Genomic DNA, 27,312 nt, shown 5'->3' with positions numbered 1-27,312 from the left:
ATTATTCTCAGTTCAAATAAACTAGGCCACATGCACAGTGACTTGCAAACCATTCTGCAGCTTCTATGAACACAGCAAATTTACATACCTTTCTCACCCACAAATGGCAAGGACCAGGTAAACACATCCATGAAATTTGGAAGCCAGTACGGATGTGGGGAGCAGTTGAACTGTCTGATATTCATAACGTTGTTTTCGTATTTCAATACTGCAGCTAAAATGGGGAAAAGGAACAAAAGAGATGTCAGCAACATGTACAACTCACTACCAGACCAGTAGCACTGGTAGTGTTCACAGCCTTCGGGCTGCAAGACTGGCTTTCAACCACTTGACCCAGCAGCAGCACTTGACCACTAGTTATGATAGGATACAGCCTAAAAGAAGTCACAAGTCATTTCCAAGCTGAAAGCAGTGTTGTCAGCTTTTCCTTGTACTCAGATGCATTGTTAAGTGAGTTAATAACTCTTTGAAGAGATGCAAACCCAGGCTCTAGCATCTGCCACCACAAGGGAATCAGGCAGACTTCCATTCCACAGTTATCTGAGCTCCTCACTACCACACTGGAGATAATAAATGAAAATGTTTATCATTCAGATTTTGAATGCTGCTCTTTCAGTGAACATTTTCCACATACTTCATTCATGGTTAATGTATAACACATGATACTTTCTTCTCATATTATTTAAGCTATAAACACATGAGACTATGTCCCCTACAGTACAAATGCATAATAATATGAATTTTAAATGCTACAAGACAAATCCTATCATTCTTGTCAACAACTGTCAACAGAAAAAGGAAAAAAAAGACTACACCTGCTAATGGGCAGAAATATACGTATTTATGGCATAGCTACATATAAGCTTCTTAAAGCACCTTGTCAAGTTCAGTGCTAACTATTGATAATGGACTCAGGTTCATACCTGAAACAGGACCTGACTGACTTTAAGTTGTTTATCCAATACTCAGAACAAAGTAAAACAAAGTGTCACAAAGGACATCAGTAAAAAAAACAGCTAATTGTTTCCAGAAGAGACCATGCGGTACCCAGGCCCAGTGCAGCTGAAAAGTCTGATGAAGGAGGAAAGGCATGAACAGTGCTTGGGTATTATTAAGACGGCCAAGAGTGCAAGCAGGAGAGAAAGGGGAAATATCAGTTTGGCTAGAAAGGGGCAAAGTAATAACAATGAAAAAGCAACAGATGACATAAAACGAAATCTACAATAAACCTAGATAACTGACCTTATCAAAGCTCATTTTCTGAAGCATAAAGTTTGCCCAACATTATGCTAATACCATGTTCCACAGCATTTGTAGACTTCTATGCACTTTGAAATTATTATTATTATTTTTAAATAGCTGTAATTATTAGGTTGCTGTTGATGACTAAAATTTCAGGTAATTTATTGAGACCACCTGGAAGAACACAGAATGGGGATGGGTGCAACAGGTGTTTGGATCACAGGTCTATTTGTTGGCTTTAAAAGACTATATTGAGGGAGAGCTTTCAATAAGATGGTGTTTCAATAAAAATCACCAAGTGCTGGATTTCTATTGTTTGCTTTATGGGCTATCTGCCCCCATTTGGGAAAGAGTAAAGCAGTAAATCTTATCCTTTCCTTCTCCACTCCCTCAGTTTTTATTTTTTTTATTTTTTTTTTTATTTTTTGTCTTCTCACAAAAATCTTGATAATCTTCTTGTAAAAACTTAATAGTGTGGTTGAAGACTCAACCTGGTAACATCTCTAACATAATTAGCGTATAATTTAATTTACGGATTGTGCTTTTTAGAAGTCAGTAGTTTCTAGAAGTATGCACATGCACAGAATAAATGCTCTGTATGGATGTGAACAGAGCCATTTATGAACAGAAGAGAAAATATTTCTTCGCTCATGGAGAGAAAGGTAATTTTGAGACGACCATCTAAAACCAAAGGGACTCGTAACTATCTCCCACACAAATAAAAGTTCCTAAATAATACAGGTACAGGACTGCAGACAAGATTTTTGATCAACATGGGACTAAGTCAATACATCTGAAGGTTACATCCATTGTAAAAGGTGCTAGTGCCTTACATTTTTATTACTGGAAAAAAAAAAAAAAGGCGGGGGGGGGTCAGTTTAAAAGACAGCTCAATGGACTTAAAATCAAGTTTGCTGGTCAACTCACTACTAGCATTTACATATAGCTGTGAACATAATTCCCATACATGTGCTGAACCTCACATAAATATTACCTCACTGTGTTCTGCTGTTAATGACCCGATCATGTCACAATTCTAGTTCTGTAGCTGTAGACAAACTGTCATCAAATACTGTTTATGCTGGAGAAAACATGTTGCATGTATTGGACAACACATACGTAACTTTATGTAAATAGGCTTCAATTTGCCTTTTGAGGCTCTGAATTAAGCCATTCTAATGAAAACTAGGAACCTGTGACCCTGGGAATGATCCTCCTCAGCTTTAGTCAAAGAAAAATGACTCAGAGAAGGAGAACGCATGATAATACCATCATAAATGAAACAGCAAGAATCAAAAGTATGTCAGAAATACACCACATCAAAGATACAGATTAGAAGATATATCATGCCTTGTTTTCCCCTTTCCACCTGCCTTTGCATTTGTGCCTCACCTAGGAGGAATGCAGTTCTGCAGCTAGTTATTCCGTAACAACCAGTACTGGCAATGAAGTTGTATGACTGCAATATGTCAAATAATATAGGAGACGCCATGTATCACACACAACATTGGCTGAAGGGGGTGAACAATCAATTTAATTATTCATCTCTTTCCATTGACTAAAGAGTGTTTCAATTGGACAATAAACTTTTTTTTGTTGTTGTTTTTTGTAATGCACTACATTGTCGGTTAGTACAAAAATTCAATAGCTTGCTAAAGGTCTTCCATTTTGTGGCTGATTTGCTAACATTTACATGAACTTTTGCCAAACACCCTTCATTTAAATAAACCACATTTGACTCTTGCCCATTCAATCTCTTTTGGCAGCCATTCTGCTTTTCAGTAAAAATGGTTTAATACTGGTATTAGCAAAAATGAGAGAACTAGTATCAATGCTCTTAATATTTCCATCATTTTTTGGCTGAAATTACCTAGGGCAGATCAAAAATCATTCTCCTTCCATTACAGTGACACAATTGCATAATAAAAATAAATAGCTTGTGGCTTTATAGTAAAAATGAATCAAAACCACACAAAAAGGACTGATTAATGGATGTGAAGATTCATTTCGGAATAAAATTTCAACTTCATCATCTTAGTGAGCTGAGGTAGAGTTTTTTTTTCCTTTCCACTATTTCTTCAATTTATCATCAAGTTTATTTCTAAATTATGTGGAAGTTGAATAATTCAATTCTGTAAGATTTTTTTAAAAATTATCTAGCCTCTAAAAAGGACCAATCTGTAAACAGAACAGTTGGCAAAAATCAGATTAAATGGTTTTAGGGCTTTTATTTGATTGGTTGGTTTGTTTTGATGGAAGATAATTTAAGATTACTGTCCAAAAAAATCTTCACACCATCTTATTAATTTATATACCTGAATATCTTACTAAAGCAAGTTCCAACAACAGTATTTCAGAAACTTTTCTCTCTGCAAATGACCTGTACAGGTCCTCCAATTACTTCAAGAGCCACTTGAAGGAAAATAACACTGTACAATAGAGCAGTGTAATAACAAAGAAGGAAGTCTTCTAAAATAACTCTATTCTTAAGAGAATAAAATAAGGTAGGTTAGTTACCAGTGTCACAAATGCTTTTATGAATTTGTAATATAAAATTTTTACTCTATATGTACAATGTAGACAAAATATTTTTTTTATTAAGTAACTAGTATGATGCCTTGTAGTCAGAAGAAGAAAATGTTAGCGTGGTCAAGAAAAAAATCCTTCTCTGGTATAGCAGCAGTTTCTCTAAGGTTTTCTGGCCCCTTGCTTTCTTCTGGTCATAGCTCTGTTCTTTCTTTGTTGGCTCAGAAAAGGTTTGGGCATTTCACCTCTTCTTCATTCTGAAGTCCACATGAATCCAATGCCTAAGTAGCTACAGGAGACCTCAACGGCCCTGAAGGAGGAGGAATTGTTTGAGGATTATATGACTATGGGCCACATGGTTGCTGGTTGAGAAGATAAAGTGAGATGGGTTTCTTTGATTATGAAACTGGTAACCGAGGAAAACCCAACTCTCTCAAACATTAATTTCCAAATTTAGTTGCTCGTTATCCAGTCCCTAAACTTCTCTTTGTAAAGCTGTACTCAGACAGATGCTAGCAGACTAAGCCACCAGTAACAGTTTTATAGTCTATAATCACAAACCAGAGCAAGAACCTTATTTTATTATTCCTAAACAGCCACACACATTTTAATGTAATTTTGGTACTTGCTCTTGTAAATGAGTTTTAGAAGCCAATGTTTTGTTAAGTGAAGATGTGCAGATATCCCAAATGACATTATACCTCTTTCCAATGCTTGTAAACTGAGATATCAGATGCTGAAATCACATTAGAATGAAATGAAACACTAATGCAGCAGACAAGGGGCATTCATACTGTTTAGCTTTAAGCATTTTACCTTGGTACCTATGGCTGGATATACAGGTGGTGAAAAACAGGCAGGTGAGAAGCCTCCTTTCTTCAGCTAGGAACAGAGGCAGCTCTTCTAACCTTCTCAGGGTCAGATATAAGCATCTGGTGCCACCTGAGATCCCCTGGGGGATCTCCTTGGCCTCCCTCTGTTAAAGATGAGCCTAGATCACTCATCTCGTGTCATACCTGTCAAATCTGAGTGGATGTCAGATCCTTCTGGCATCTCAAATGGCACTTTAAAAGCCTATATGTTGGGAGCTTTGCCTCAGGCAAAGTTAACAATGTTAAACTGTATGACCTGTAGTTCAGAGTTACTCAAATACATTACACAACCTGGTTCAAGTCCTCCTGCATAATTGTTCAGTAATTGAAAAAATGTCTGTCAGAAGAAAACAGTTGAGCACAGCAGAAATATTAGCCTAGGATGAACTATATGTTTTTAGGTAAACAACCTCAAAGTAATTTTTACAAGCAAGTTAACTAATTTTCCCATCATTTTCTCAGAACACCCATCCTGCATTTAGGAAATAAAAGCAGTGAAAGGTCTCAACTTCTTCACGTTTAATGAAGAATTGCAATTTCTGATTTAGTGCCAGGTTAACTCCAGCACTAGCTGCGTACTGGGGAGCCGCGCTCTCTCCTCCAGCAGAGTTGCCAAGTAACCACTGTGTTTTCTGCCGGAGACAGGTCGGGGAGAAGGGTTAGCGAAATGCTTAACGGAGTTTAAACATTGTCAAAGGCAAATAAAAAGAAAAAAAAAAGCCTTACAATGCCAAGGTAATGGTGTAAATAACACAATACATACACAATACCCTTACAAGTAGGGGTAATAGCAGTTGGAAAATCTTCCCTTACAGAAATCAGAAGGTTTTTATTTTACACGTACAATTGTGTCTTCAAAAGAAATAGTGCCACTGTGTTCAAGATTTTACCAATTGTCCACAAAAAAATCACTTGTAACAAACATTTCTGTTGGCAATGAGATTGCCAAGATAGCCCAGCAGGTTCCCTTTAAAAGGTTTTGTTTCCACGAGAAGGCCTCGTCACAAAAGCAGTGATAAAGCATTCAAGAAAACTGATAGGGCCAACAAAAGGTTGCACAGCTTTTCATTCTCCTGAAGTACTGTTATTTCTCAAAGATCATCCTTGCCTTCCAGGTACCTTGCTCTGCCTTTTTCCAAAACGAAAATAACTTTCCCATCAGATTCGTTTGCATCAGGTGTATTTCTTAACATATATCTACAGTGTACCACATGCTGATACTTTACACGCGCTTCACTGATATGTTACTTATTGGATTTGTTAACAAGCACACCGAGGTACAACTGTTCTTGATTATTGTAGTCTTCCAACCCCCCCTCTCCCCTGCATATTTCCTTTGTTTTTTTCCATCATCTGCATCCTTTCAGCAGCAGCACATGTACTTTGAAGAATGTTGGAAGAGACACCACGTTATTTTTTTCAATAGCTTTGGATTCTCTGGTGGTTATCTCGTCACTGTGAAACCTAATCTTTTTAAAATGTTCAAAAGATAATAGTCTGTGTCTTTAGACAGCTAGTTAAAATTGTTCACTCAGCCAAAAAGCATGCACATACATGCATGACACTGACATGACAGCCAGACACTGAAATATTAAGTACTGGCAATAATTTACAAATAAATTGCCTGACTCTCTAGCTCCTCTCTAAAATCGTTTTGTTGTTGTTGCGGCACAAAGAGCATTACAGAAAGCCCTAATTAAGGCAGTAAGAGACACTAAAAGTTGAAATGTGGGAATGAATGTTTAAAAACTGTACAAGGCCAATATATCACACAATGCAGTACGTTCTGGCAACCTCTTGCTCTGTTGCTATACAGAATTCCTCCTCATGATGGGCGCCCTAGAGGTAAATCTGTACTTATGCAGCTTTCTCAAAGTTTCTTGACCAGTACAGCCTTAATCTGAGGCTTCAAAGTCACCAATAACTATCACAAAATCAACTACCACAATCAGCAGGAAGATTTTGATCCCCTCCAACAACAGTAGTATTAGAAGATAATCAGTGTACCTGTATTTCTTGTAAAAAGTTTTAATAATTATCTTAAAGTATCGTTTCCTTTATGACTTCTAATAATATAATGCACAGAGGTTTGAGAAAGCAATGAGACAATGAACAGAAGCTCAGAAGTTGCCAAAAACATACGTATACATTCCTCACCTTTGCCAATGTTCTTCGTTATAATGAATATGGAAGGCATTAATAACAATAATGCAGAAGGATTGTGCTGGAAAGAGGAGATGCACTAGACTCCACGTATCTAGGTCGTTTCTGAGTCTTTAAATACTCTGAAAGCATCTGTCTCCAGTAACTACAATAGGAACCCCGACAGTAGCCTCCTAATTGAAAAACCTAACTTTGGCACCTGAAGTCATGTATGTGGGTGGGCTGGGGCTGCGGCAGGACCAGCAGCCACGTGACAGATGAATTACTCATGCAGCCTTCAAGACGCCATGGCCAGTAACCAAAAAGTAGAAATACAGAAAACTCCCTTCAGTGCCAGAATCCAAGCGGTCCCAGCCAAAAGACATTCCCATGGCCGATTGGTACTGCATGACAGCATTTGCAAAGGGTCCATAACAGCATTATTAACAGCAGATATGCTGAACGTGGTCTTCTTTGGGTACCTTATCTCAAGCTACTCCTGCTGAATCTCCTTTTGCTCTAGTAATGTTCCCTATCTACTACTCTCTGAGTGATTATCTGAATCCAGTGACTGCCCTCCAGGGAGGATTGAATAAACCCTTAAAGCTGGCGGCCAAGCTCAGTCCTTGAAGTGCTCTGAAGACATACAGAAAAGTGTATGTGCTTTAATAGGTAAAAGAACTATCAACCTAGGATAGAAAATGAAATAAAATTTCATTTTATTTTTTAAGCAACACCATATTTAAAAATGACCCTGGAACACATCATTCTTAGCAGTGGGAGATGGAGCCTCTCATGAATTTATGTAGGGTTATTTTACTAGCTAAAGTGACAACCAGAAGTGTACTAAGAATGTATTCTAGAAATGCCAGGCACTTACTAGTAGGACAGTAACTACCTTTCCAAAAACTGGCAGTAACTGAAAATCCAATGATTTGGTTTAAAAATCAATCAAGTTCTGCACCAATGCACAATGAGTCAGCTACAGCAATTGTTCTGTAACACCTCTGCACGGACAAGCCTTCCTTCACTTACTGAAATCAGTCTGCCTGTCAGGAGCTGTGTTCTTTGCTAGTTCATTTGCTGCAAATCAAGGAAGTCAACAAGTGGCCGTTCTTTGTTTTGGTTTGGTTTTAGCTGATTTAGGATGACAGTGTTTTTCTTTCTTCAATGGGGAAGCAAGCACCCAAATGCTATCCAGATGAAGATGCATGAGTAAGATGCAGCATGAAAAAACATGCATGATGTACTTTATAAGCCAAGAGACACTGCAATCAGTCTCATGAAATAACACATCTAAAATTTCTAATGAGAGAAAAGGAGGCAGGTAAACTGAACAGAAGCGCATTAGAAATCCAGTAAAGGTCAGCCTCTACATTTACAAAAACTGATACATTAAAGTGGCACATCAGCACTGCTCTCACTCTGCTGCAATCTCGCCTGAGCTTACTCAGACCAGATATGCCCAGCAGTGCATCCAAACTTCACTTGTGACCACAGATAGTCATTACCTCTCAGAAGCTGGCCTTGAGCCTCTTACCAGAAAAGACTTTCCACAACTTTTAAAGCCTGCCCACCACAGCAGAAAACCTGAGACAAGTGAAATGACTCTGCACTGAAGCAGAGATAACAGAAAGGCAGCTCTTTTTACCACCCAAACTTTGTGGTTTAACATTCAAGATTTTGAATATTATAAATCATTAGTTTACAATTAACATTTGCTGGCATGACAAAATCTCATGTTGTTCACCCATTGCCTTCAAGTGCATAGAACTGCCTTCACGTATTATGAAACAAGGGGCAAATGCTTTATGCCAGATTACTTCTACAAAACTGTCATCGGTCTATGCTCTACCCAAAGCAGCCAACTCAGAAAGTAAACACACTTTTCCACCAAGAACAATGATGCTGCCAAGAAAGTTAACACATTCCTTGTCTCATTCTGCTCTTCTTGTGTTGCTAACAAGTCCCTATACTATTTACTTTTACAAAAATAGCTACTGAAAGCTCTAGTTGGATGGTGGTTTTTTTTTTGTTTTGTTTTTGGTTTTTGTGTTTGTGTTTGTTTGTTTTTACAGAATGCTGTCATTAATTTTTCCGCAAGTTAACATACATTTTGAGAACTGAGCGTACAGAACCCGTTACCTAACAGTGAACTATCTGAACTGTTTTCTCCCCATGCACACAGTTCATGGAGTAACACCTTTTAGGTTAAAAGTTTTATAATACAAAATGATGCCTGAGGAAGCTTTCCTCTGTGAGGGGAGAAAAAAAAAAAAAAAAAAAAAAAAAGCCTATTCCCTTTGCAGGCAAGTATTCAAATTAAAAATGTCTCTGTTCAAGAAAGATTGATGTTTCTGCAATGAAACTGCTTTCAATAATACCACTGGGAAAAAAATATTTTCCTTTTCTCACAAACACAATAACGTTACCTTTACTAGGAACAGGAGAAAGGAGATATTATTGCTCATTTCAAGATATAGGAGGACAGATTTATTAGAAAGCTTTATTTTTAGAAACATGATTTTTTTTCCAGTTCGTTAGAGAAGATTTTGAGAGAAGCTGCAAGCACTTGTATTTAATGGAGTCTTTATAGGGTGACCAGTGACTGCTAATTCGTGCAACAACTTATTTTTGGCTAATGATATTTTATTTCCTACATAATAGTTTTCAAATGATTAATAAACAAAACACAGATATACCACTCCTTATCCACTGATGCTCTGTCAATGTTTGTTAGCTGGGTAGAGGGTTTGTGTGTACAAACCCCATTAATTTTAAGAGGAGAAGCAAAGGGATAAACAATTAATTATAAGGAGCACTGGTCTCCAAACACCTCAACCACAGCATTTCATAATATACTTCTCTTAGTTAATAGAGCTGTTTTTAGTTTTGTTTCCTGTATAACGTTTACTTAATAACTTGCTGTCAAAATACAGAAATATCCTAAGGCATATTAGAATCTACAGTATATTCAGAGGCGTACATCTGCCTGTAATAAATTTAATTAGATTTGCATTATGTAATAAATTGAATGGGCATGAACTAATAAATAGAGGAAAGAAATGGACATGAACTAATAAAGAGAGAAAGAAAAGGGAAAACAATGTAAAACATTTGAGTAAAGAGAAGTACAGTCTACTGTATATTAACAGAAATTAAATCTTACCTTTGTTATTGTATACATCTAGATAGTTTGGTGCTGAAAAAATTGTGATTAGTGAAGGGAAGCCTGTTGTTTGGCTTTTCCTGTACATACGATACCTAAAGGAAAGAGAAGGTATTAGTGTCCTGTGTTGAAAGTGCACTTGTCACTGACCAAAAGCAGTGCAAAAAAAAGCTAGTAAATTACTGCACTGGGTTTTACAAATGCCAAGACAGAAAGCATGCATATATGCTTTTTAAAATCACAAGAAGAGATTCTTCCTGCAGATTTATTCATTATTTCCACTTGGAGTGGCGAGGGAACCACACCATACTCAAAAGTACACCTCCGTCTGCAATTTAGCATGGCAGAGGTTGTTTTTTTGTTATGGATTTGCTCAGTGCCCATCTCCAGAGTCAGGTGGCCTGCACATGTGCACACCCTGGGATGCTCCCAGCACTTTGCCTTCCACAGGACTGCGAGTAAAGGCTAGCACCAGCATGTGCCTCGGAGGTGGATGTACTGAAGGGAAGGGCATGTCCTCCCATGACCTCCCAGCTGCTTGCATGTGCAACTGAAGGCAAGGCCAGGGTAGAAAGCATGAGAAAGGAAGGGGAAACAAAGGGTCAGATATTTTCGGTGCTATGTCTAATCTAACTTTGTCTATTAGCCACCTTATTAATGCTTGCATATTTTCATTACTTAACCTTGCTGCCTTTTGTAAAATAAAAGGCTTACTGGTCCAACAGAGCAACATACAATCGGTCAAGCATTAAACCTGCAAATAACTGGAGGCAAACCAACTAAGAAGTGCTTTTGTCTTACTTAGAGACAAGTAACACTAAATACTTCTCTTTAGTCCTCAGCGACAAGAAACTGAAGAGTCTGGCAACCATCCACAATAGTTGCACTGAAACCATTGTACAGTCTCAGTGCAATCCCTTCTGAAAATTTTTATTTTTCACCATTTATTGGAAAGCAATACAATAAAAATGTAATTTCATTACCCTTGGGTATTTCATGCCAGTTATTTTTGGCAGAGTAATAGATTGCTTTTAATTGCATTGAGGTTTTTAAGTATGTGATAATTCAAGCATTCAGAACAGCTTTTTATATGCGCAGTGAGTATCGACCTCATTCCTATAATCTTGTTACTTTATCTTTCATTACTCTTCTGATTCGGTAAAGTTTCTACCTCCAAATAAACACATTAATAATTTATTCAAAATATGCAAAACTATTTATTCAGGGACCAATCCTTCATTACAATCTCACAAGTATGGTAGATTTCCCCAAAGAGATAATTTTTTTGATTTTTTTTTTTTTTAAGTGGCAGAAAAAAATGCTGGCAATAGTTCCATGACCAAGCTATCAATAATACCCAGTAGCTGACCTGGATTGTTTTTGCACACAGTACCTTTAATAAGACTCCTTAAATTCATTACTGATTCTCCTGCACAAAAATAATTGGTGGCCATTTTGAGTTCCCTTAGATTATTTTCTTGCTAAAATGTAAAATCAGTAGGCCCAGAAGTTTCGTTCATGTACGTATTAAGAGAAAACAGTTCTGGCCATCAGAAACCAAATCTCTTCCTAGGCATTGCGGCAGTCTGTGTGTCAGAAGTCTCAGCCACACTTGCAAAATTTCTTTTGCTGAGCTGAATTAGTTTTCCCTCCAACACTTGGCAACCAGATCACTTTGGGTCACTGTATGCCACTTAAAATCGCTAAGGCTAAGTGGGATATATGAGGATTCATTAAATCCTGTAACTTGGTAGCAATCATGTAAAAGACTGCACATTCTAATGCCAGTGTATGCTTTTGTATCTTTAATGAAAAACAAGAGCTGTTGCAAATTAAAATTGTTTCCCAGTTCACTCTCACTCAGTTATTCTTTCTTTCCTTGCCATGTCTGACAACAACGAGCCATTATTCATTATTAGTGCCCCCTCTCCCTCTCCACATGCACTTACCCAGCATCCTGGGCTTCGTGAGCTCGAAGTATAGATAACAAGTTATTGTGCTGGAGGAATTCACATACAGCAGGGTAACTGTTGGAAGAAAATAGCACCTGTTACGGTATTATCAGAAGCACCACATTTAGCTCTAGCTTTCAAAAAATGTTTCATCCAAAATGCATCATTCATGAAATCAGCCCCTGCTCTGCTGGCAGATTTCTGTAGAGACAACACTAGAAGCAGTACTTTTTTTCCCCCACCCCATAATTGCATGGAGAGGAATACTGTAAAGTTGCAATTCATTACAGTAATCACCTTGTAGCTTGCGGGAAATTTCTTCCACTGTGCTTTACGATTCAATGGGCTCAGAAAAAGAAAATACAATGGTTGCTTGCAACAAACAACCTTGCACAGCACTAACTGCAGCATACACTGGCTGCTTACGGACACCAGATAATGTGGTATGTGAGAAGAGTAGGAGAAAGAAAGAAGAAAGGCAGAACTGCTTCCAAATTACAGATTTGTGATCTTCTGAACATCATCTCCCTGGTAAACAAGAATCATCTTTCCCCTTAGCAACTTCAAATGTAAATTGCATGACATCTGAAAACCCCCAAAGCATGCCCATCAAATACATCCTCACAAGGCCTGCTCTACTGCATGAATGTAAACAAAATCATTAGATGAAACTGGTACAAATTCCTGTCATGATAATTGTCACTGCACATGAACAGTGTTGCTTTCAAAGAAAAATTAGGAGCCTTTTGTCACCACCTCTGCACCATGAAACCCATTTGTACCATTAAAGACACTGACCATGAGTGAAGAGCACATGCAACAAGAACACAAAACAATCTGTATGCAGTTTTGACAGCACAAGTGTGAAATATCATTTAGATATTTATTTAAAATTATACCTAAATAAATGTTACAGAACTTGAAATTACTCCACATTGCTGCTTTCTAAAATAAGTTGTTTACTTCTGTAATGACTGTTTTCTTCTTGCTTTTAAATCACCGATGACTTTCCATGTTCAAGGACAACATGCATGATGGCCATCTATCACCTCAAGCCAGGAAGCAAAACATCTCCTATCAGTAGTAATTTAATGCAGAACTGTCCTGGCTTCCCCTGTCAAAAGCCAACTATAGCAAGAACAAAACAGGACTAAGAACATGCTTGTAAATGTGTAAAGTAGAAGTAGCAATGGAATAAAAAAATGCTTCACAGATCTGACAAATCCTTATCAGGCCTCTTAAAGGCATCTAGGATGGGAAAGACTTTATCCAGGTGACATCTAGAGGCTCTTCTCTTTTTTCCCCCCTTTAGGTCAATTCTATGCAATTTGTTTTGCTTTATGCAGATTTATTTGCCACCCTGGAAACCCAGCAATCATTAAGTTAAAATGCTGTATTCATCACGATCGTTCATCCTGGCAGGGAAGTGGGCACCCCACGAGGTAGCAGACAGCCTCATTCCAAATCCCAGCACCTGGTGACCCTACGTCTGAAAGGCACTTCTGAATTTAGCCTTCCTCATTGGCAAAGATCCAGCACAGTACTGGCCCCATGCTCACAGGAGCCTAACGAAGTCGCATTTAAAACATTAATCCTGGGGAGACGGCAAGTGTTACCACCTCCTGTCACTTGCTCCTGTTTGATTAATGCTCACAAAAGACAAAATTCCATAATAACCAGATAAGAGTTCTAGTGTGCTGTGTTGTCCTGCCCTCAGCAGTGCTTCTCAGCACCAGCAGACGAGCCATTTGTGGAATCAAGGCCAGAGATTCTTCCAGCTTGCCATTGTCAGGCAGCAGATTTATCCAGGGGACGTATTTTCCTGGAATGGAGGCCCAGGATATGGCACACAGATGTTACAATTCCCTCATCTCACTGCTGGACAAGCTTGAGAGCAAAAACCAAACCTGCTAAAAAAACTGATGACAAATGGTGTAAACTTCACAAAACAGCTCTGAAATTTCACCTGATGGTTGAAGAAAAAGCAGAACAGACCCTGCATTAACATCCATTCACCATGTTATTTTCCAGTATTGATTCAACATCTCCTGTAGTTCAAATAATAGAACAGGCGGAAAGGTTTAAAAGAGGAAATACAAGGTGTTGGGGAAGACACCAAGGCATCTCCGCGATCACTTCTGTGCTGGCGCTGCAGCACAATGGGCTCACGGCATGCCTGTAAGTAACACAAACCAACCTGCAGAGTCTCTGAATCTCTACGTGTAACTCACACACAGGTATTATGTTATGGGGCTGTACGTGGTATCAAAGAGACTGGTATGAGTACACTGTTTTGCAGTACCTTATGGGCAAGATGCAGTCATACAGTAGTAGCACGGTTAAGCAAAATATATAAGTAAAAACTGTTGTTAAATACACTGACCAAGTTTTTTAAAAAATATCTCAAGCAAACATTATAAAAAAGACCTGCTGTCCCAGCCATGATTTCATGGGGCACCTTCAGAGCCTACTTACAAGCATATAACAGTTCCATCCATTTCTCGCTACATGCATGAAAGAGATGAAAATTCATGAGAAGCAAACAACAACAACAAAACAAAAACAAACAAAAAACAATCTAATGCATCATCTTTCTTTGGTTTATCCAGTGGAAATGCTACTGTTCACTTCCAACCTTCCTGCACATTTTGAAGCTGAAATGTTCTCTGCAGCTAGAGCCTACAAACCCACTCAAAGGCTATTTTGCTGGTTCCAGATATGGCCCACCTCCAGTATATTCTCAGATACAGGTATGGTATATGGAACTGTCTAAAAAGATTGGAAGTTATAAAATAACTTAAATTCCCAGATTAGATAGGGTATAGTGTTGGCAACTGCAGTGATCTCAAATGCTGACAGGCTGCCATTCAAACCACTGGCAAATGTGATCTAATTTGCATACATTTCTCTTCATAATTAATTGTGACTAAATGTAGACTTATGGTACATTTTGTTTAGAAATTTTTACATTAACTTCTGAAAACTGGGGTCTAATGAAAAATCTGATAGACAGTTGATTATGTTCATTATCAGTGCAGCTGCTCAAAATGTCTAGACTATTATTTTTTTCCTATGGTATTCTTTTCATCCAGTGTTAAGTACTGCTTTTAAAGAAGATATAATGAAGTAGTAAAAAAAAATGCTTCTAAATAGGTTCTTCTTTCCATTTCAAAGTAGAAAAGTTGTTGTTTTTTTTTTTTTTTTTAAAAAAAAGAATCTTTAATTATCTTATTCTTTATACAACCATAGAAAATAGACTTCTTTTATCAGGATTTGGCTCTTTTTCAGATTCTATAGGGTCCACTACCTAGAAGGACAGAGAGGCCAAATAGTGCTCCATGCACACAGAGGAAAATTGGGCTGCCATCTTTTCCTGCGAGTGAAGCATGATTAATACTCCTGTTACCAAACCTCAGCCCCATGAGCAGCCTATCTGAATATTTTAGTTAAAAAAATGCAAAGCAAGTCTCAGACTTTATTTTTTTTTCTTTAGCTGCTTGCTGAAGTGAGGGCTGGGGAGAAGCAAAGTTTTCAGCTGTATGCAGCTGTTACATCTGCTTTATCAGTTTGACAAATACAGGACTTTAATTTTCAGCACTTTGTAAATATGAGTTTGCTCCTGCCTAAATGTGATTTCATGTTAGATAATATCCTTCAACACAAAATACAGAAAAACATTCTACAGTAATCTAGAGAAGCAAATCCAGAGATATAAAATAGGAAATCCTGAAGTTCTGGGCCATGGGAGGACAGGATCTCACAGCCTTCAGACAAACAGCAGCAAGCCCTGGAAACTGCCAAACAACCAAAGATTATGGCAAAAGTTAATAGAAACAAGCTTCTACAGAAGAGAATTTCCACGTGGATTCTTGATTTTTTTTTTTTTAATTAAAATTGCTAGAGTTTCAAATCTTTCTTATCAAAATGGTCCTCCTGTAAGCAAATTCCCACTTTTTTTCATGATTGCTACCCTTCCAGAAAGCCTCTCCTCCTTGCCCTGCTTTGCAGAGCCCAGGCTGTAATTCAGCTGAGCCAGAAATAAAACAGTTGGCCAAGAGAGAAAACAAACAAACAGACCCCCCCCCCCCCCACGCAACAGGCTTTTCCAGAACAACCTACTGCTCAGCCTGCGCTTCATGTGTCATGCTGAATCACAGAAGAGCAGTGACTCACAGAGAAAACAAAATACCCCAGTGCTAAACTAGAGATGTTATTCTCCATGGACCATGTGTGTTATTCCCTCCTTCTGCACCCCTTCTTCATTAAAATTTCTCATGCGTGTTTTACTAGTTCAGAGGTATCTTTTGCATGATCAATTTCTCTGTACAATTGTGAAACAGAAACAATACTTTGCTAACATGAACCAAAATGTTAGATACTGTCAAGCTGGTCTTCCAACAGCTGGAAAAACTCAATGGACTGCACAGCAACCACACTCAGCTACATGTATATCTCGATAATTTCTACTTGTGGGCTTTGTGTTGTATTTTGTCAAGGAACACCCAGCTCTTCTCACAGAAATCATGTGCATGAATACAAATGCATATATAAGAGTAGAAAAATAAATGTTTGCAATAATACAGCAAAAAAACTAAACTATTTTGAAAATTAATGACAGTAGACAGTGAGGTAGGTTGAGAACTGTCTGGCTGGCAGAGCTCAGAGGGTTGTGTTCAGTGGCGCAGTCTAGTTGGAAGCCTGTAGCTAGTGGTGTCCTCAGGGGTCACTACTGGGCCCAGCCCTGTTCAGCTTCTTCATCAGTCACCTGGCTGAAGGACAGAGCGCACCCTCAGCAAGGCCGCTGTTGACACAAAACCAGGAGGAGTGGCTGATCCACCACAAGGCTGTGCTGCCATTCAGAAAGACCTGGACAGGCTGGAGAGTTGGGCAGAGAGGAACCTCATGAAGCTCAGCAGTGGCAAATGCAGGGTCCTGCACCTAGGGATGAATCACGGCATGCACCAGGGCAGGTTGGGGGCTGGCCTGCTGGAAAGCAGCCCTGTGGAGAAGGAACTGTAAATCCTGGTAGACAACAGGTTAACCGTGAGTCAGCAATGGGCCCCTGTGGCCGAGAAGGCCAGTGGGATCTTGCACCTCTTCTTAGTCCTGGAGAGGCCACATCTGGAGTGTCGTGTCCAGTGCTAGGCTCCCCAGTACAACAGAGACCTGGAGCTCCTGGAGAGAGTCCAGCAGAGGGCTACAAAGATGGTTAGGGGAGTGGAGCATGTCTCTTATGAGGAAAGGCTGAGGGAGTTGAGCTTGTTTAGCCTGGAGAAGAGAAGGCTGAGAGGGGATCTTATCCCTCTGTATAAATATCTGAAGGGAGGGTGTCAACAGGACGAAGACAGACTCTTTTCAGTGGTGCCCAGCAACAGAACAAGAGGCAATTGGCGCAAACTGCAACACAGGAAGTTCCACTTGAATATGAGAGGGCACTTCTTCACTGTGAGGGTAACAGAGCACTGGAACAGGTTGCCCCAAGAGGTTGTGGAGTCTCCTTCTCTGGAGATATTCAGAACCCCCCTGGATGTGATCCTGTGCAATGTGCTCTAGGTGACCCTGCTTGACAGGGGGGTTGGACTAGATGATCTCCAGAGATCCCTTCCAATCTTAACCATTCTGTGATTCTGTATTATTATTTGAACAAAGTTTATTTTGCATCCAAAAATGTTCTTACGCTTTAAGACAACAGGCACAGGCACATTGGGAGCATGGTTCTCCTTCATTCTGCATCAACACCATATCCTGAAGGCACTAACTCTTCAGCAAGGCTTTCAAAGCTACAAAAATACCAACAGTACATAAGAATAACAGCTTCCATCTCAGCCTCTTTTAGATCTCCCCAAATTACAGTGAATGATCCTACGCTCCAAGAGCCCAGTGATCTCCACCTCCCACATGGCCTGATGGGTCAGCTCCTAGCATGCATAATTTAAAGGTTTCAGCCAAGCACAACTAGAGCCCTCAGCTAGATCTAGGATTAGAGGAAATGTGAAGATAGAGCTAGGCAACCTATCTGACATGGACAGGACAGAAAATGAGTCATACATTCGATAACAACGCTTTAAATATATTTTGAAATGTTTGTAACATAAAACAAACCAATGAGGGTATCTACACATTCTGGTTTTCTAGAAGGTAAGAGGAAAAAATGACAAAGATCTACCAAGACAGTTGGCTTTCTTCCCCCCACATTCGCCCCCTGATGACTTTTTGGAAGCTGTAGAAACAGACATAGGAGGACAACAGCAGAACGTTCTGGCAACCTTTCTGCTGTTCACTAACCTGCCTTTAACCCTGCCATGTGCACCTGCCTAAATGCAACTTGGACAGGTGACTAGTGTCATAGTAGTAACTTCAGAGTTTGATAATATATAATAACATATTCACAAATTGTTCTTTTGATTAAATGTTTAATCATGAAAGCTCTTTTTGATATATGAGACAGAATTAATTTTTTAAAGGAATGATAATGACAAAATTCCCCATCCTAATTAAGATAATCTTGTTTCTCCCTTTTATACTCATGACATCCAGCAGATTTTTACTACTGATCACCCAAATAACTGTGTGTGCAGTTTTAACAGTTACAAATAATTACAAAGTTGTACACCATTTACATTATTTTTTCTTTTAGTGTTACACAATAATAACTGAAAAGAGATAAATCTTTGCCAAGCACAAGAAACTTTAAAAGCCTCAAAGGAAAAGATGAGTAAGTAGTAAATCAAGTATTTCTTAGGAACACATTGCCTTGGAAATAGGCTTGATCTCCCACTGTGAACCAGTACCAAAAAAAAATTAATTTTGGTTCATATCCTTCACCATACCAATAATAAGGAGATGTAAACATTTCCTTAAAAAGAAGGCATTCAAATTTAGCCCAACGGCTTCATAAGATTAGATGCAGGTTTTCGTCAAAACTGATTGACCTTGCACTTCAGTCATCAAAGGCCAAAGTCAAAAACAAATGCTTTTGCTACTCCACAGTCCTAGGCAGCTGCTATCACAGGTCTTTCTGCCTGTTTTCTCTTGCCCTTCATTGTGCTGTCTGCACTGAGAAATGGACTAGGGAGCTGCACTGGATTAGAACACATAAATACATTTTTATTTTTTTTTCTGCAAAGTCATTCTTTTTAAGACTGGATGTGTTCCCAGATCTGATGGAGTACATGAGCAATCCTACTAATACAGCTGATTGCATAATATGAAGGCAGCATAAGACTTCTGGCCTTGGAGATGGCAGAAAGAAAAGGTGGGCAAAATAATCTGTTCAAAATGCTGCTACAGCTCAAAAACATTCATGTAACTATGCCTCACTCCCTAAGGTGAAAGGTGCTACCATCTTCAAAAGCTTTTTAGCACACATTTATCTAGCGCTTGCATACTCACAAACTTAAAATGTGTAAAGTAAGCCACTGAAATAATGTGCTGGCAGGGCTAGAATTATTATTCTAGCCCATAGCATCTGTAAGGCCACGTCATTTCACTTTTGCCCAAGGCTAGCAAATGAAGAACTTTCAGGAGTCTGCAATGCTGGCCACTCTCTGCTACCATTAAAGATCTCTGCCTTCATTTTTTATTGCTTTTTAAAAATATCACAATGTAGTCAACAGCCAAACACCTTTATATATCTCAGCATTCCCTAAGAACTAATATGAAGCTCACTAACAAGACCCATGAACCTAGAGTGCAATACCTGCAGAAAATTTCCAAGTGGTTGCTCTAGTTCTAAGTCCATCCGTTGGCTTGGGCTGGGCTTGTGCCACTCCTGTGCTCTTGTTAACAGTTATTAATTAACCAAGTCTCATACACATAATCGATCCCAGAAAGCGAGTGTTAAGCTTGTGCATGTGCTTACTCCTGATAGGAAGCCCTTTCCATAGGACAAGACAGTTAATTACCCTCAGTGGCGTAACCAAACTCCTGAAATTCTTTACCAGAGCTTTGACACAAAGGAAATTAAACAAGCTGGGCTCGGATCCAATTGCAATTTTCACGGTTAGGACTACATATGCTCATAGTAACTTTGTCTAAATGTGATGAAAGAACATTTTAATTCTTCATCCATCCCATAAATCTCCTGGGAACAATGACATTCATGATCCTAGTATGGTTTGGAAAGAAGAGTTTTCCCTCCTGCCTCACAATTGCCTAAACCCAATTACTGGCTGTCTCTCCTTAAGTTAGTATTATTTTTCTGAGGGGAAAAAAAGTCTAGCTGACTTCTTCAAGCTTTCCGTTCAGTGAAAGAAGCCATTCTCAATATAAGTAGCAGTATACCTTGTCACGTTCGATGCATTTCTCACAGAAATGCTCAAGTTACTGTAACCCTTCTCCATGAAATAAGTGCAATAGGTCATTGGCAAGATCAGTGCAACCAGCCAAGCACAAATACATATATGCTAAATAAATACAAAGCAAAACTACATACTCTGATAAACAAAGAGGAAACAGCTTTACTGACAATCGGTTGAAAAATCTGTTAAAAAAAAAAAAAAAAAAAACGAAAACAACACACTCAAGGAAAAAATACTTCCTTTGTTTGTAACATTTCCTGAATACAAAGTAATTTTCTATGGGTTAGGATGGAAGAAAAGTTTTGCTTTAATAATTAAAAACTAATTTACACAACTAGCACTCCATTAATTATTATTTACTCCTTCAAGAAATTGCATCAACTAACATGACCAAAACTGTAAAGGTCATATGAGCTTTTATTTCAGAAAAGGGAAATGAAATCTCATCACTGTTGTTCTTTGTTTACTTCAAGGTACAAAGAAATTAAATACATTTCCAAAAATCACTTTTTTTCCTCTAGCATTGTGTTACTGCTATTTCCCAGGATGCACAGATTTTGGCAATCTACAGTGTGAATTGTTGCTGGATACAAAAGACATTTATTAAGTGCTCCCTCTTAGCACCCTTGAAAATTAAGCTATTCTTTACTTCTCTAAATGACAGGTTAGGTCTGTAATTTCCAGAACTGAGATTTTACAGTGCTAGCCATACTAGCTTCAAGGACTGTTATACAAAAGGAAATTTCTTGAAGAAAACCTTGATCTGTTTGAAATTCAATAGACTGTGAGCGATCACCTAAAAAAGTAGTGAAAAGATTGTCAGATTAATATAAACTACATTCTTTATAATTTCTCATATATATTTAGCTCATACAAATGGCTCAACAGTTCACAAATGAGTTGTGGATGAATAGAGAAGACTGAATGTACTACTGAGCTGGAAAGCCCAATTAACACATTGCATGTACACAGTTGGAAAGCTGCATTACTGTTGAACGCATCTTTCTCATAGCATTTTGTTAATAACTCTAAAATCACTTTAAAAGTCACTTGGAATTTGCCATGATCATGAACATGTCTGATAAAATGACAACCATTTATTACGAAAACTTTATGTAAGTAAGAGATCTTTATCATCTAGAAATCATTTTTCTGGCTCATGTGTCAGTGAAATCTTTCTGACCTTCCTACAAAATGCCCACTGCTATCTTTTAACTTTCCATTATGGAAATGCCTAAGAACTTTTATTTATCAAAGAATAAACAAAGTTCATTCTATCAACAGACAGCCTTGAGGAAGGACTGCCTAATTAAGTCATTTCTTTATAAGCTGAGCTGCTGTTTAGGAAAACATGCTCCTTTTCTTAGGAGCTAACTAGAAAAGGCGAGCAAAACTAGATGCTGCACAATGTAATCATGGCTTTATTATTATTATTATTATTATTATTTTCTGCCATGAATTATCATTAGGTAAGCAATTAGTGAACTTAAAAACAATTAGGTACTTCTTTTTAGAGTAACACTTACTTTTATATAAACTCAGATTAAGTTGGCACCAAGCTAGGCATCTGGTAGTGAGTGTATTATGCAGTTATGCATTTCCCCTCACATGTTACCTCACAACTAGGCATCTTGCAAATATTTCATCTTTTCCTGAATATGAAACTGAATACAGACTAGATCTGATATCTTGCATGTTCAGGAGAAAAATGGATATATATTTTAGGGGAATTTTGAGAAACAACCCTGGAAAGCAACCCTAAAATCTGAAGAAGTACATAACGAGCATCTGAGCATAAGGCATGTCTGCAAGGCCTTTCACATTTCAAGAGGGGTTCATGAGAGGAAACTGCTATTACTCATTGTTTGTAGTGAACAGTGCCTGGGAGTCCTAGGCATGCGTCAAGCACAGTGTTCAGTGTTATTCAAAGGAAGAGGAATGATTTTAGCCCTCGGAGTCATAAGCCCATTTCTCCACAGATCAATTGTTCGCAACAGTTTGACACCTTCTTTCATAATGAGACCAAACACATTTATTGAGCACATTCCAGGCTTTATTGATCTGAGCGCTGTGGTATTACTTATCCACAAAAGGTGCGTGTGGACAGCACAGGCTGTGGTATGAACTGCTTTGTTCTCAGCCCATCCCATGCTGGAGCAATTACGGCTCAGAGAAAGGAGAAGGTAAACTAATTTCTATAGGTCAACCCATTAGTTACCTTTCTGCTAACGTTACCAACAAGGGGGCCAATTCTAGCAGCTCTGTCTCCTGGTTACTGGTGGAAGTCATTGATTTCTTTCTATGTGTTACTAAACAGCTAAGGGTCAGCTACGTTACAGCTGAGGTCTTCTGAGATCACTAAAAAAAGCTGGATTCCTCATTTCTGCTGACGTCTTTTGGAAAACTTAGACCTGCACATCGCTAGCATGGACTGAAGTAGAACTGCTCCCTCAGAAGGTTCAACAACCTCTTAACATTTTGACTGACCTCCCCCCCCCCCCTTTTTTTTTTAAAAAAAAATAAAGATTTCACTGAATACATTTCTCATTCTGCCACTAAACCTCCCCCTCTGTCAGTTCCATTCCACTCTTTTCCTTGCAAGCTTGCCTGAACTACCATAACAATGACAAAAAAACTCTCAAAATCCCTACAGTGTACACCTCAAAATCACCACTGCCATTCATAAGGTAACACACACTCTTCCTATGATGAAGAGAGAATGGAATCACAGAATCATCTAGGTTGGAAGAGACCTCCAAGATCACCGAGTCCAACCTCTGACCTAATGCTAACAAGTCCTCCACTAAACCATATCCCTAAGCTCTACATCTAAACGTCTTTTAAAGACCTCCAGGGATGGTGGCTCAACCACTTCCCTGGGCAGCCTATTCCAGTGACTAACAACCCTTTCAGTAAAGAAGCAGCACTTGAGTAGTTCTTCACCAGCAGCTCGAGCACACCTGCAGGGTTTCTACTGCCTGGTGTCCACAGGACTCTAGAAACCAAGAAACCTACCACTGGGAATGGAAAAAGGCAACAGCCAGCTTCCCATCAGACCAAACTGAGAAAAGGGAACTGGTTGATTGCTTTGGTTTCCCTGTGCGCTGACAAGGGCACATTCCCAAGCACCCAAAGAAAGGCACTGCTTCAATGAACAGTAGAGTCTCCTGACTCTTTACACTGATAGAAACACATAAAAACCATGCTTAAAGGATAGAATTTTATGGTAACTGCTAAGCAGAAAAGAAACAGAAAGCTTCCTTTAAACATTCAGAAACTGACACAAGATTTCTTTTAGATTTGCTTCTATACCCACTACTATTACTTTTTGGTAATATTCTCAGGTTTATTTTTAACACATATAAAAAGAAATCACTTAATTATAATTTTATGTCCTTGCATTTAAATCCATACATGTTTCTGCAAGAACATTACAGGCAACTTGTCTACATTTCAGCTCTTAGCAAGTCCAATTTAACCAGTACTGTTCAAATACTAAATTTCATGGGAAGAACTAGTCCCAAATTTAAGGAGAAATTCAATAGACCTGGAAAAAACATTTCTCCTGTGTGGAGAAATCAGTTTTTACCTACCCTGCAGAGCAATAAGTAGTGAGTCTTCCAACACTAGCATTTTTCATTCAAAATTAACTTCTCAGTTTCAAACTAGAAAGGTAGTTACCTACCCCTTTTTAAAAAAGTCAAGTTAATTCCCTACTTACAAGGAGAAAAATAAATGAAATACACGAGCTTTGGTGAATAAAATTAAGTCATTTAAGTTTTTACAGTTGTGTGAAGAAGGCAAGACACAAATAAAAGATGAATTTACCTGAAAGTAAGCCCAGCCTGCAGGGAAAAAAAAGGGCCAGACCTCTTCACAACCCAATTATCTAAGAAGCACTGTAAACTTCAAGCAAACATTTATACCAAACCAGAACAAGTTAACACAGAGAAATCCATTAAATCAAAGAAGTAATGTTCACCTGTAGAAGTACGAGCACCCCCTGACTGTGTTGTGAGTAAAGTGTTCCTGAGTCTTCTCATTTCCAAAGTCCTCTAATGGATCTGACCACAGGATGTCACACATAGGTCCGTATGCAGGTGGTTCCTTGAATCGATCTAACTAAGAAAAACAGGAGACAAAGAAATACTAACTTCTTTCAATAGAAACACTGAAGCAAAGTATTATTTTTTTCATTCCATAGCTTGCCAAATAATAACACCCAAAGCAAACTACTTTTCAGCTTTGGGTTACTCTCAGATTTAAAGCACTGGATTTTGAATAACAGTAAAATGTTCCTTGCTAACACTGACGAAGAGAAGCAGTAATAAATATAGATAAAAAATGAAGAGTACAAGGGATTCCCATTCGATGTGATTTTTTTTAATGTTCTTTGCGAATATGGAAAAGAAAAAAGATAGTAATTCTGTATTTTGTGATTTTTCAATTATCATTGCACTTGATTAATGTGACTGAGACAATTTAAGAAAAAATACAATAGTTATTTCAAAGCTAGTTCTCTTTTAATTTCAATACATTCATATATATATATATATGTATATAATTATGTATATAAACATTTTTGTATTACAGCATCTTGCCATGGTATTCCTGTTGCTCCCATAACACTAGCTCTAATTAAGCAGCTAAAAATTACTGTTTCTGCCTGGTATTAAAAGACCACTGGCATTAAAAATTTAAATGATATAGAATCACACTGCATATAAGAGTATAACAAAATATGAAAATATTAAAAAGCAGTATTCCTCTGTAAGCATCCTTTAATACAAAAACAGTCCTTGTTAAGATGGCTGTAAGGGTGAAGCCAGCAGTCCAAAACATTCTCTAGAAAGAAAAAGGATCTTTCTCTCCAGAAAGGTCAAGTGATATGTTAATTGTTTTTAAAAAAATAATAATTTTAAACCAGAAAGAAGTGGTCTTATCTGTTTGCAACACCAAGTTAAAAAGTCTTAACGAGACTGCCACAATTTTACCTTTGCATCCTCATTATGAAATATAGCATACCTACACTTCTAACTTCTTTCAACTCTCTAAGCAATTAATGCTTTTGTAACTGTAACTCATTTAATTTAAATAACAATTCATAAATATGCAAAAACAATTCCTACTGATTGCCAAAGACGAATAAACCTGCTGGGGAAAGGGGGGGGTGATGGGTTGAAGTGAAGATGTTAATGATCCTAATCTAGAATCTAAGCACTAAACAATTTTGCTCTGCTATTACACCGTTGCAAAGCCAGCTAATTTTCAGGCAGAGAATATTTTAGCTTAACGAGATAGTGAACCTTTAACTCAGAAACCAAACTTTGTATTCAGTAATTTTTGAAAGTGCTGTTAATATCTTAATCTAGTTGCATTTAAATCAGAATATGTAATTACTGGTTTAAGAATTACATTTTTAAACCATATTTATTTCTTAGTAGGCTAAAAATTAACCTTAGAATACAATTCATCTTTCAGAATCTGTAAGTTTCAGAAGTGTATGCCCACATTTACAAGTTTCAAACTGCGTGCAAGAAATACGAAATCTTTACTGCTAGAAACACTAAAAACGAATGGGTTAAATATCTCTTTTACCAAAACACATGAAAAGAATTAATCCTTGATAGCATGAACAACACTGGAGTGCATAAAGATACTGTTTGATACTGTCTAAGTGAGGCTCAGTAAATTGCAGTACTATTAAAACCAAGTGCAGTACTATTAAAACCATGGCAGAAAATTTTGACCATGAAGTTCTTGACTTTTTTTTTTAAAAATACTAATGTTTTGACTATAATTATTGCTATCATATCACAACTTTTATTATATTCTTTAGGTATTGCGAGATTTTTCTATAACTATATATTTTTATTTTTTTTAAACTTTTCTCCAAGAGTGCAGAATGCCTAACAAGGTGCAAAGAGTCATCAGGTGGTACGCTCACAATGTGCCAGTAGATTTTACTTACAAGAAATTAATGCTGTGTTCATTTGTTCCTAAATACTGATTTCCCTAATGCAATTTTTTTTTTAGAACACAAAGATGATAAATCCCGCGTTATACTGGATTCTGGTGATTTCTTCACCTCAATAAAGCACCACTAATTGCAGCAATTCCTTTTACATTCTATTTAAAAAGACCTTTAAAAGGCAATAATGTCAATGTGAATGTCAAAATGACATACAAGCATCTTACACAAATGAAAGTGAGAAAGGATTCCATTTCTAGTTATCGGTGATTAACCGTTCTCTCATTAGACCTGAGCACTACTCAGACTTACTTTTCTGATGTCATCTAAGGTGTTGATCTCTGGAGACAAGCCACCATGTACACACAGGAATTGTTGGTTCATCAGAGCAGCCAAGGGAAGGCAGTCAAAGGCATCCATGCAGGCGTCGTATACTCGTTCTGAATATTTGATTTTACCTTTTAAAGATTAAAATGGTATCAAAAAGTGCAACCAAAGCTTAAGAAGAAAACAGCAATAGAATTAATTAATCCTAATCTTGCTGTCACTGCTCTCTCTTGCACTGAGAACTACAGTGAAGCTTGCTTCATGCAAAAAAAACCTTTAAGGCTGTTATTCATTGGTGGAAAAATTCTTCATTTACTACCTGAGGTGAAACTAACAGAAGTTCTGCAAAGTTCATTCAATTTTTCTTAAAAACTGTAAATAACCAATTTAATATGCCATTGTTGTCTCCCATGAAACCTATACAGCAAGGCTTAAAAAGTCTGCTGAATGGTAATCAGCTACTGCATTTTCACTCCAAGCTCTCTACAAAGTAATCAGAACTTTAGCCCAGTCCTTTACAATTAATTATCTACTGAAAGACCATTATGAAATGAATGAGGTGGTACAATGAAGCTGAAATGTTAATTTACCAATGTGCATATTAAAGTCAGAAAACCATGAAGCCTTTGAGCCAATTAACATTTCCTTTATACCCGCTGCTAAAAAGGCAGCAGAGGAGTATGGCAACAGCTTCAGTTTACAGTGCCACAGAAAAAAGTTTCATTGTGCAAGCAAAGGTCTACACCTAATGAGCTTTTGTGTGTCACTGCATCCTTTCTTGCAATACAGAAAGGAATTCCTATAAAAACAG

At 37.9% G+C, this 27,312-nt stretch overlaps 1 protein-coding gene across 7 annotated transcripts in view; it reads right to left on the bottom strand.

The window, feature by feature from the left end:
• Positions 1-27,312, bottom strand: part of PPP3CA (protein phosphatase 3 catalytic subunit alpha) — a 200,651-nt gene that overhangs the window by 23,487 nt on the left and 149,852 nt on the right. For all 7 annotated transcript variants that reach the window (XM_035324052.1, XM_035324046.1, XM_035324050.1 and 4 more), the window contains exons 5-9: positions 26,487-26,632; positions 24,186-24,325; positions 11,901-11,978; positions 9,952-10,046; positions 89-214 (exon numbers count right to left, since the gene is read on the bottom strand). In XM_035324052.1, the coding sequence (XP_035179943.1) occupies positions 89-214; positions 9,952-10,046; positions 11,901-11,978; positions 24,186-24,325; positions 26,487-26,632 (585 nt within the window). The remainder of the gene's footprint in view (positions 1-88; positions 215-9,951; positions 10,047-11,900; positions 11,979-24,185; positions 24,326-26,486; positions 26,633-27,312) is intronic.

This window comes from Oxyura jamaicensis, chromosome 4 (genome assembly GCF_011077185.1).
Source record: "Oxyura jamaicensis isolate SHBP4307 breed ruddy duck chromosome 4, BPBGC_Ojam_1.0, whole genome shotgun sequence".
NCBI classification, from domain to species: Eukaryota; Metazoa; Chordata; class Aves; order Anseriformes; family Anatidae; genus Oxyura; species Oxyura jamaicensis.
The sequence above is the reverse complement of the archived record's forward strand: the minus strand, read 5'-3'. Positions and strand labels throughout refer to the sequence as shown.